The following is an 11,819-nucleotide window of genomic DNA, read 5'->3' on the forward strand; positions in this document are numbered from 1 at the left end:
TTGCTGGAGGAGGTCTACGACAAGGTTGGGTACAAAGCCAGCAAGCAAGCAAACTGGTTGTCTATTGCAAAGAGGCTGACTTATGTCGAAGTTCCAAAGCAAGGCGCAAATGAGTGTGGTTTCTTCTGTGTGAAGTTCTGCTTTCCATATGATGGAGATGGCCTTACCCAAGATTTCGGTGTTTTGGACATATGTTTTATACTTATTCTTGTCTCCTCTTAATTTAGTATTTTTATTTGTTTTTGTTATCGCCGGCATTGTCTTGTTGTTCTTTAGTTTTTGTTATTTTTAAGCTTACTCCTCTTTTCATTCTTTACTTTTCTGTTTTGCATTGTCGTGCCATAGATGATTGGAAGGCCGAATTCATGTACAACCTAGTCTTCAGCCCAAAGAATGAAACCTCTCCGTGAAGAGCTTCCAGCTGAGATTCGGGAGTTGGCGCAATGATTTCTGCATTTAGGAACATTGACTTTGTATAGATCTAGTTTTGTATAGATTTGGCTTAGTATATAACTTTGGTTTCGAAATGGTTTGAGCGACTTCGTTTGTGTGGGCTATTGAAGATCGGTTTAGTATTTTTCTGTACCAATGTAACTGCACTGCTTTCTTTGTGATTGAGTACCATTCTACCTGGAATAAAAAATATTTTGGTATGTCATTCTTGTATTTACTGTATGTGTTCATTATTGTTTTTCCACACAATCAGGTGTTGTTTTCTTTTTGCCCCATGCGTGCATTTTGAACTTCTGCGTGTCATTTGGTTGGGCTAATGTTTTATCACAGTGAGCATTCTTGTGTTTGCTTTGTTTTTTAGTGTTCTTCAATCCATCCGAAATGTATATTTTTACCGTATTTGAACTTTGTATAGTATTCATGTAGAACTTCACATAAACAATTTTGTCTAGTACTCCTTTTATGGTTTTATCTTTTGATTAACTAGCAAGGTGGCCCTCGCAAATGCGAGGGCATCGTCTTCAATTATTCAAACGTGTCTATGAATTTATCTTATTTTTGAGAAAGAAATGTATTTCTTTGATGATTATTCATATATTATATGATATATGAAATTGGATGGTCCTATAAAAACCACAGATATTTTGAGAAATGAAAAATCACGTATACATATGACACATTTAATGTGTGGGTGAATGATTATTATGCCCTTTCTAAAGTACGATATGGGTCGACATATGTATCGTTCTTACATGATATTAGATCAATTGATACATTAAAATAAATTGCAGCGAGTTTCTTATTTGATGTTAGATCTGTACGTGGCTTTATCATTACGTTTGTTCGTTGTTAGTACTACATTTATATTAACGAAAGTCTATCTCTTCTGATCCAAATAATGATGAGGTTCCACTGGAGTAATGGTGCTAACTTTTGAATTGATATAAATTAGAAATTCCTTGACAAAATGATTAAGAAAGACACTTATTACCATTATGTTTTTCCCAGTTACTTAACTGAATTGAAATACATAATGTTTTATACATGAACATAATCTCCCCGGTGAATAAGCTGACAATTATTTCAAATGAATATGATTCTAGAAATTTAGGATAACTTGATGAGGAACATAAGTTAAAGACAAATTTAGTAATATTATTTTCTTTTCAGCCGTTTTAGTAATATATTTACACATCGATATATAGTCAAAGTTAGAAAAGTTTGAATACAAAGTTTGCAGAACATTATCTCTATTTAACCACATGTGGTTTCATTTATTTATGCATTTTCTGTAAATATCTCCCAGTTCTACCCCACTCTTAAATCCAGTATGGTGTAGCCATATTTGTATGTACTTATTGCTAGATCTTACTGAATACAAGACATCTAGCGGATCAATATTCAATTTTAATGCATTACGTGCCTGCATGCACTTATGATTGATGTAAGCATGATGTCAGTATCATCCATGTGACTACATAGTCTTGCCGGGAAGAATCTTGTACCCTATATGTGTATACGTGACACATAATAATTTTATCATATCATGGAAAGCAAAGTTTTTCAATCTCGGTCGCTACAATTAGGTCCAAGCATGATCAAACAGAGTACAGCATTAGAAAAGCATATGAATCCATGAGCAATTTTTTACAAGTTTAGGTGCAAAGTACTTTTTTAATGTCACGCATGCAACTATACTATTCTCGAAAACTCTTAGGAAATTTCATGCATTTTGCTTCTGGTGCAACCAAACAACTTCTATGTTATAGAATCATGTGTTCTCGATTGGTGTGAAAATAACCATGTCATGGCATCTATCTTGCATCCTATAGGAAGAGAGATGTCATTTGGTTAGCAGGAAGATTTTTTTTCATACGTCAGAGCTAATAGTTTTTTTATTTTGAAATGTGAAGGATATTTGTCGATCCTATATAGTAATAGGAAACCATTGTTGCAACCCCGAGATGATCTATATAGTAACAGTAATCCATTCTTGCATATCCATTGATGCAGAGGCCGGAGGTTTAACCTCCTTTTAAAAATAAATCCACGGTTCTAGAGGAATTTGTTTTGCAGGAAATCAAATAAACCAAAGGTTGCTAATGAGCTGGCTCCGTCCCTTCTTCCATATTGCTCTAACGAAAATAAGTTCCACCAGATCAATCTCGAAATATCCGTCTTCCTTTCATAGACAAATTGGTCTATTTATATTTAGGACTTTATAATTTAGCTATATGTTTCATGAGTATCTAATTAGATACTAAAAATGGCTTAATTATATTTCCAACTTACTCATTTCTATGACTAAAACTACATGTTCTGAAGAACAGAAGAATGTAATAATTAATAGTGAGTGAGAGTTATGTCTTAGTTACATTCATAGCCGTCGAGTTATAATCTTTTCATCTATGTGTACTTGCATGAATTTGAATGATTGTATTGTATGGTTGTTATCGCTGACTTAGATATCGGTATTTCTCGGTCAGTAAGAAATAAAAAAGTGTAATCTATATCTATGTCCAATAAAAATGCATAACTTAAGATGTGATATTTTTCATATTAGCCATGAGAAATCTTTAATCTATAACCCCGCTTCTCCATATAATATGGTTGTGAACAAAGTATATCTCCTTCAAAGTGAAATTATTTTACTCGTAATTACTCGTGTATTTTAGTTTATTTTATGAGCTTACTTAGATATTTCAAAAAACTGTCCATGTCCTTGCTCTGAAGTTGTACATGCATGTATGGATCTTTCACAAACGTTCTATAAGTTTAGGTTAAATTGTACAGTGTTATCAAATTCTTGTCCTGATAATATTTTTGATTTAATGTTTTTAAGTGTCTAAAAAGCTGTAACGGCCCGGACACATCCGCCGGCGGTCGTTACTCCTCGCGGGATCTAGACTCGCTCCACATATCAATACTAGTCTTTTCTACGCACTTTGTCTTCACTCATGTGCACCCGGGATAAACTTTCCTGTCGGTCACCTATCCTAGAACTACACCAAGCCAAGCACGATTATCCTGGGAGTTCTGTTCGAATGGGCTCCCGGAAAAGAAAAAATTCCTTATTGATATGAGTAGTCTATCATCCCTAATAAGCCAGGCTATCACATACACCACCACTCGGAGGAACCGACGTCCTCGTCGGACCACATGAGCGTTCCCTCTTGGTACAAACGTTTGTGCATCCAGTCCAGTACATGTATCATGTCGTGTGCCACGACGGGTCACAAATGTCATGAACAACATGACCGCACACCTATCCGCAAACATCCATGTAACCGCGAGGGTCGGCTCTGATACCAAACTTGTAACGCCCCGGACATACCCGCCGGCGGTCGTTACTCCTGGCAGGATCTAGACTGGCCCCACATATCAATACTAGTCTTTTCTGCGCACCCGGGATCAACTTCCCGGTCGGTCACCCATCCTAGAACTACTCCAAGCCAAGCATGTTTAACCTAAGAATTCTGTTCAAATGGGCTTCCGGAAAAGAAGGAATTACTTATCGATATGAGTAATCTATCATCCCTAATAAGCCAGGCTATCACAAAAGCGTACAACACCAACCTATAAAAATGACGGGGAAACTTTACTTCTTTGATTACAATATTACAAGAAATAGTAATATTATAAAAGTCAACAAAACATTGTTAGATTTTGGCAACCATAAATGTTTCACTAATAACATACATTTAAAATTTCATCAAGATATGTGTATGAATGACAGCCATGTCACTTTCCTCGCACTCCTCGTCAATATCGACGTCGACATCCGTGATTGCCTATCACACTTCAATGGTTCGGCGAATAATCTTCATCTCATCGCCCATACATGATTGTTGGTATCAGCCAGTATCGTATACTAAATGAATATGTTGCGATGTTACATTATGTCGGCGCTGTTCATTCATCCAACTTTGATCGCTGATTTACCGTCCTTCTTCACCTTGTAACCGTTCTCGTTCGTCTTAGAGCCGCTGTTGCCGCACTCGGAGTATACCGACTCCTTGTCGTTGTTCATCATCGTAGATCGTCGCTGAATATCAATTGTTGATTTTTAGTTCATTAGACTGATTCACCCTGGAACTACATGTATGTACGTGCAAAGCTAGTATTCAAGTGCACACGCTACAAGCTTAATTGATGAATAGTGTCTAACACCTGGTTTTTTGTTCACTCAGCCGGAGGTGTTTAAGCTCTGGTATAAGCGTACGTTCCGTCTACCTGATTAGGGATGGCAATGCATATCCATTATCCACGTACCGTGTGGATAAAAACCCTATTAGGATAAGGGTATGAGATAAAAATTTACCCATGGATATATAAATAGAAAAATCTCAAACTCATCGGGTAGAATGGGTACGGGTATGGGATCATATAACCCATACCCATGTACCTATGTACCCATATAAAATATTTGTAAACTCAATATTATCTCTACAATCTACACTATGTCAAGAGTTTGTGAAATGAAAATGTATGATTATGTGTTATTGTTTATGACTATATGATGTTGTTTATAAGTATATGTTTTGTTATAATCTATTTTTATTAACTATGATTATATGTTGTTATATGACTATAAGTTGATCAAATTGTTGATTTGCAAACATGGATAATTTTACATGCGGATACACGTCTATCCTGTCGGGTAACAGATGCGGGAAAAAATTATACTCATTGATGGGTATGGGTATGGGTGATGGGTATGGGGTGGCTCCACCCAGACCCATACCCTGCAGGTGCCATCCAGGGCCGGCTCTGGCCCAGGGCAAGAGGGGCAACGGCCCGGGGCCCGACCAAAGTAGGGGCCCATATCTAGTTATGCAGTATACATAGGACATATTATACATAGTTTAAAAAAATAAAAGGAAAAGCAAGGCCCATCTAGGATTAACCTAGGTGCCCAGGAGTCCAGCCACGCACCACAATCCATCAGCCTGCTCAGCACGCAGCCACAGCAGGCACGATCGGGTCTGTTTGATTCATGATTCTTCTCGTCTTCTTTTATCGATCATCGCGGAATCTTCTCGTCAAGTCGCTACTGGCACAGGGGATGAGTCCATCAGACCTCGCACAGATAACAGAGAATTCGAGATCGGCTCATCGAAAAGAATCTCCGTCCGCTCCAGACCCTGGTCCGACCGTTCGATCAACAGGCTACACGTAACTTCTTCGATCACAAACTTGACCAGAACTTGCATCGCTTGCAAGATTTATTTTGTTTTTCCTAATCCGTTGTTGATTTGTCTATCTTTTAACATCGCTTATAACAAGGTTTGTTCATAAGTGGAGGTTTTTTGTTTCTGGGATTATCTGTCACTCTGTGAGTCGCTATTCCCGGCCAGAATTCAGAAACTGGTTTTGAAAGCTTTGAGTTTCGAACGATTACTAAAAGTTTGCTAGCATGTTATTTCTATATTATTTGTGCGCTGTAGGCTTGTACCTTATATTATACTTGATTTGGAACAAAGGAAAGAAAAAATATCAGATATTTGATTATTATAAAAAAAACACCATTTGTTATGATTTTATAATATAAATATCTATTTGTATATGGATCGATTTTTTTCTCCACTGGGCCCATTGGTTAAGTTCGCCTCGGGGCCTTCGAAATCCTTGAGCCGGCCCTGGTGCCATCCTATACCTGATCAATGAATCACGTACATACCTCTATAGCTAGTGACTCGTTTTTCGTAGTACTCTCTACAACACTGACAACATACCGCATCGAGTGTGCCCTTGCCGCTAGTGCTTCTTTTTTGTACGGGAAGCTGCCTGTTTTCCTCACATGCCGCATCGAGCGTGCCCTTGCCACTGTTTTTTTTCTTCTTGATTGATCACGGTTGCCACTTCTTCTTTTCTGTACGGGAAACTGCCTGTTTTCGTTCTTAGCAGGCAAGTAGAATTAAAAGATCTCTTTTTATTAACCACTAGTTAGCTTGCACGTGCAATCGCACGTATTATCATGTAATTTTTGTTACTAAAAAATGTAACTTCTTTATCATTCGTCCCATGAAGAAAATATATCAATAAAATGAACAAAATAATAAACATGAACAAGAGGGTATGTGGTAGAACATGAACTAACATATTGATGACCGGATCACCAAGTACCACCACAAATACTGTAATTACAAAACACATTGTGGCTTTCATAATATACTGCAGAAAATTGTAGACACAGTCATGCCCTTACAGTTGGGACCACACCATGTCACACTATCAATCCCTCCTCATCATCGTTGTCATCCTAATCGGTAGGCCTAGCTTCTTTCGGGGGTCCATTTGTCGATGACGTGTGGACATGCGACTCGAGAATTTGGACATGCGGCCAGCCCTCTAGAAACCACTGGCTTTGAATTGACAGCCACATGAGCCTTAATTACCTTCATCGGCAACTACACTGGCTTCAGATTTCTGTCTATCCATTTTCTTTCATATGATGTCCATTCCAAACTGAACATTATATTCAGCTGTTCAGCTACTGTGTGAACCTGAATTCCGGGAGGATTGTACGTCATTGCATTTGAAAATGTTAGTCTCACATCTGCTGCGAAGTCATCGGTGCTTAAATAACTCTTGTTTGTGAGTTTCTTCTTGACAGTGCCCAAGTCCATTGGATTGCGGATAACATCAAAGTAATCAGGAATGCCAAATAGGTCTGGATCAACCAGTTTATGGAAAATCCAACCACCTGGGTGATCCATGAGCTTCCCCAGAATATTTCTATAGACCCTTGTCTTGCTCGCATTCATGCTTCCAGCCTTGTTGTTAGAAGATGGTCGGTTCTCAGATGAAGAGATTGACGTCGTCCCAGATTTTTGAGACCGTTTATTTCCCTCAACCTCTGAATCGGTGCCAGAATCTTTCGACCCGCTGCTTATATAAACTGATCTCCGCCTCTTACAGGCTTGCGTGGTCATTGTGTTTGGTTTATTACTTCCTGATTTTGACAAATGAGCAGTAATTTCAGGCTTCATGATGCCCTCTCTGATGGGCACACATGGTACATACAGCACAGCTTCTCCCTCCCAGTCAGCTGAAAACAGAATATTCAGTCAGAAACAAGCTGCTTAATATGCCAAGATGAAATCATAAGCCAGACAGGAAAAAGAAGACAGAGGAACAGTTTATTTTGACTGAACAGAACTTATGGCAGCATAAATAAAATAAAATCTACGTATGAAATAACAACACCAACAGCTCATACAGACAATTAGTGTTCACTACATTTCTTATTTTCAATAAGAGGGAAGTAAGAACTCTGAGTCTGGATCAGAATGTGTGCTGAAAGCACAGAGTTAATGCCTCCATAATCTGCTGCAGCTAGTAACACAACAGAAGAGTGAACACAGTAAAGGTAAAATGCATATAACACACAGGATAATCATCAAATATTCCCAAGTAATAATCACAGTGCATAGACAATTTTCCAAAAAAGGGCAATTTCACGTTCCATTCCATCACAAATTACCTTCTCGTGAAGCAAGGTTATTTGCGAGCAGCACATACTTGAACATTATCTATTGAATAAACTGTCTTCGCCTGATTGAAGCAGAAATATGGAAGAAAGACACGAAGGTTCATATAAAATCATATGATAGCAATGGCACTGGCGCCCACAAGATGGGAAAATAATTTCATGCATAGTAGTGATTGTAATGAAATACTCCCTCCGTCCCGAAATAAGTGTCGCTGCTTTAGTACAAAATTTGTACTAACTTAGTACAAAATTTGCATCACTTATTTTGGGACAGAGGGAGTAACATGTGCAAGTGAGTCTGCGTTTCTACACTAATGTGTTGTGCAGACATTAGTGTATGTGAATCGGGATTAGAATACTATGGTGCAAAAATGAAGGTTGGAATGAAGCATATAGTTGGATAATTGCTACTGCATGTTCACGAATTAACATGTTTCCTTTTGTCTAATGGATTTTTGCACCCATATAACCATATTATGACTTGGCAGAATGCAAAAGAGTGAGATAGTGGCTACAACAACCTGAGACATGGGCAGAGGAATACTGTTACAACTAAAACGACCGCTATCTGAAAGGCTACAAAGAGACAAAGTACCAAGTTTAAAAGCAAGTGATACATATTTACGGAATAGGCTGTACCATTTATGAGACATTATGTCTGTAGCATGTTTTACTTGCTCTGACCATTGGCTTATTTCTCTTCATTGGTCTCTCAAGGGAACAACTCTTCTGTGGAGGATCTGTACGTGGTTAAAACAATTTTAACAGGCTGACCTTTTCATTGATTTGGAACCTGTAGGTGCATTGTCGACCACCTACCTTTTCTCGATATTTGAAGTGGCCGTGTCCTCCAAAGGGCTGAAAATTATTTAGCATACTACCGTATGAATAAAGAAAAGCGAACAAATGCAGTGTATGAAAATTTGGATTCATCATCCATACCTTGTTATGTTTTGGTTCCACTGAAGAACTCTCATGTACAGCATGCTAAGAAGACGGTGGGTTGTAGGAACATTTTTGTTTACCTGCTGCTGGCGTGGAGGATGAAGAACCTAGAATATCTTAATTATGTTTCATTCTTGGCTTTTATGTCTATTGCACGGACAGTGTGTATGTGTTAACACATGTAGCATGCATTCAATTATGTATGCACAGCAAGGCCATAATTTGCAACATATGCTATAATGCAGTTGTCGACTCTACCTTTCATAAGAATGTGAGAATTCAGAGGACGACAAAGCAAAATAATTTAACACTTATGAGTGTAGAAATTAGAATGAGAGAATTTAGCATCATGGTGATACCTTTATACTGTAGCTTTTATTTCACGGGTGTCAGACATTCAGGTGTCACCTTCCTGGCGGTGCATTCTTAAAAGACATTGTACCTACATATTTTGTTGAACTGCGTATAAGCAACAATGAAGATGTTAAAACTGAAAACCAAGGCTGAATATAATGGATAGATTCAGCAATGATAAGTTCTGATGTGTTTGTGTCACGTATAAACAAATGAATCCATCAACAGCAGAGTCGCAAGAACCATACATGAGCAACAATAAAAAAATCTAGTGAATTAGCAACTACCGAAGGTAAAGAAATTAACAACAATATGCAAGAAGTAGCAGCCTTATCTTTATTACTTTGTTCTATATAAGCGACAACAATCTCTCTACAGCAACATCATCATACTACCACTAATGTCTAAGTAGAAGCGGGTTGTACCCTTGTTCTTCATCCACCCAACAATACAAATTAGAGTAGCGGCAACATACAAATTACATCAGCAGCTAATTTGTAGTGGTCTTCCTCCCAGCGGTAGCCTCTCTCATCTCTCATTCTCACATGGAAGCAACACACAAATAAGCAGACAGCAGGCAACACATAAACGTAGCCGCACACACATCAAAGAACCCCATCACCAGGCGCGGATACAGGAAAAAAATAAAAGATCTTACCGATGAGGCTAAGTCAGAAGGGGATAGCTCCGCTCATAGTATCCCCACAGTGCAGCTCCTGCTTGAACATCCTGACAAAGAATCCATCGTTTGCGTTCTTGCTTGTTGCCGTGGCCATGCCCGATGAAAACGGCGGCGACGCCATGGACGATGACGAAGAAATCGGGAGAGAAGAGTGGATTAGGGGAGAAAGGTTGTCGCGCAGCAGGGCCGTGACCTGCGCAACACCCACGCTCACCTTCAATGCGATACCGGGCAGCGCCGTTTCTCCTCCCTTTTCTGTTGTCAGGAGCTCTGACTCCGTCACCGTGGCTCGCCGGCTTCCATGGCCGGCTTTGGAAGAGGCCTATGGTTTGTGACTTCGAAACCGCGATGTGGCGCACACCGTTCGCAATGAAATCACAACACAGAAAGCTCCCCACTCCGACGCCATCCGTCTCGACGGCGACTCTCCTCCTGCTCCCCCCGTGCTCCTCGCCGCCGTGCTCATGGTCGTGCACCCCAACGAGTTCGCCCTTCAATCGTCGCTGGCCGGCACCGGCTGCCCCGACGGCGCCGGCGGCATCAGCGTCGCGGCGCACCACGTCGTCGCGCAGGCGGCTCCAGACTTCCGGCTGCTCATGGGCGTACTGACCCTGCCGAGCCGGTACGAGCGGCGGCACCTGCTCCGCACGGTGTACGCGCTCCAGCAGCCGAACCTGATGGCCCGCGTCGACGTCCGCTTCTTCTTCTGCCGGATCGAGTCGGACGAGCAGCGCCTGCTGGTGGCACTGGAGGCGATGCGATACGGCAGAAGAAGAATCACCGCTAGAAGAGGAATCTAGACACCAACCTGGATCTGACGACCGGAGCCACCGCCGGATCAGTAGCAGATAGCCACGCCGTCCCTACTCTCCCTTCTCTCCGTCTCACCTCGTCTGTTCTTCCCAGGAGACTGAGCCGCCATGGGCATGGAGCACCACCGTTGCCGGCCTCCACTACGCGTCGCCACGCTGGATCCCTATCTGATACGCCTGGCACCGACGTCCGCCGCTTCCCCACCATTCCTCGCCTCCCGGAGCCCTGCCGCCGTCGTCCTCCATCGTGTCCCGATCGGATCAGGAGCGCCGCCGCTCGATCTGCTCGATCTGTAGCCAACCATGCATAGAGGGTTGACCAAAAAATCAAATCATTTTTTCTTCACTTACCAAAGACTGCTGGTTGAATATTAGGAAGGCGGGGTCAATCAGATGGAGAAGGGGAAACGGACATGGGCGTTGGAGGCGAGGATGGTGGCGCCGAGGGCGGCGCCGCGCTCGGGTTGGTGATGGGGCGCAGTGCAGACGATGGAGGTAGGGAGGACGCGCGACACCGCGCACGATGCTCTCGGCCAGGTTCCCCGCGTCAACGAAGCCAGCCGTCGCGTTGCCGGCCTCCCCGGCCCCTGGCGCGCACAGATCCGGCTTGGCGCGGTCGTGAGAGTGAGAAGAAGGAGGAGGGTGCGGCAGGGTGGTGGACGGCTGAGAGGATGAACGGGGGAGAGAAGGAGCAGCGGTGGTGGGCGTTCCCGTCCTTCCGACGCAGGCGGACGGTTGGCAGTGGCGAGTGGGGAGGTGGACCTGGAGCGGGGAGAGACCAGAGAGACGAAGCGGGATTAGTAGTGTTTCGTTAGTGCTCTTTTCGTTAACGTTTCGTTAGCATACTTAATCACCGTTAGATTGCTAATCCGACGATTAATATTTCTAATGGGATCTGTCCTCTCGTGCTTTTAATAGTAGAGATAGAGATAAAAGGTCCCTTCTTATCCGGTGAATCAATCAAGAGTCCAAGTTCAAGACGTGTTAGTAGATCAAAACTGTTGTGGGTCCGTTTTTAGTTATGAGGATCTAAGGGCCGTAGTTTACTGATTAATGAAGGGTCCACCAAGTTAATGAT

The 11,819-nt window shown here is 41.6% G+C and overlaps 1 protein-coding gene across 2 annotated transcripts; it reads right to left on the reverse strand.

Annotated features, from left to right (window-relative positions):
* Positions 1 to 6,535: 6,535 nt before the first annotated feature.
* On the reverse strand, positions 6,536 to 11,539 carry LOC123448882 (transcription factor GTE12-like). 2 transcript variants are annotated; one of them, XM_045125917.1, is made up of 5 exons: positions 11,155 to 11,539; positions 9,906 to 11,032; positions 8,768 to 9,335; positions 8,623 to 8,688; positions 6,536 to 8,524 (listed from the first exon to the last, which is right to left on the reverse strand). In XM_045125917.1, exon 5 carries the CDS (start codon positions 7,443 to 7,445, stop codon positions 6,864 to 6,866), a length of 582 nt encoding a protein of 193 aa, XP_044981852.1. In that variant the 5' UTR covers positions 7,446 to 8,524; positions 8,623 to 8,688; positions 8,768 to 9,335; positions 9,906 to 11,032; positions 11,155 to 11,539; the 3' UTR covers positions 6,536 to 6,863. The 2 variants fall into 2 exon arrangements, 1 of the variants encoding a protein (XP_044981852.1); XR_006631937.1 differs by lacking the exons at positions 6,536 to 8,524; positions 11,155 to 11,539 and having other exon boundaries at positions 8,610 to 9,000; positions 9,253 to 9,335; positions 9,906 to 10,327.
* Between the last annotated feature and the right edge of the window lie 280 nt (positions 11,540 to 11,819).

This window comes from Hordeum vulgare, chromosome 4H (genome assembly GCF_904849725.1).
Source record: "Hordeum vulgare subsp. vulgare chromosome 4H, MorexV3_pseudomolecules_assembly, whole genome shotgun sequence".
NCBI lineage: Eukaryota > Viridiplantae > Streptophyta > Magnoliopsida > Poales > Poaceae > Hordeum > Hordeum vulgare.

Excerpts from the sequence above, each read along its gene's own strand:
- LOC123448882 (XM_045125917.1), bottom strand. The coding sequence starts at position 7,445 with ATGAAGCCTGAAATTACTGCTCATTTGTCAAAATCAGGAAGTAATAAA.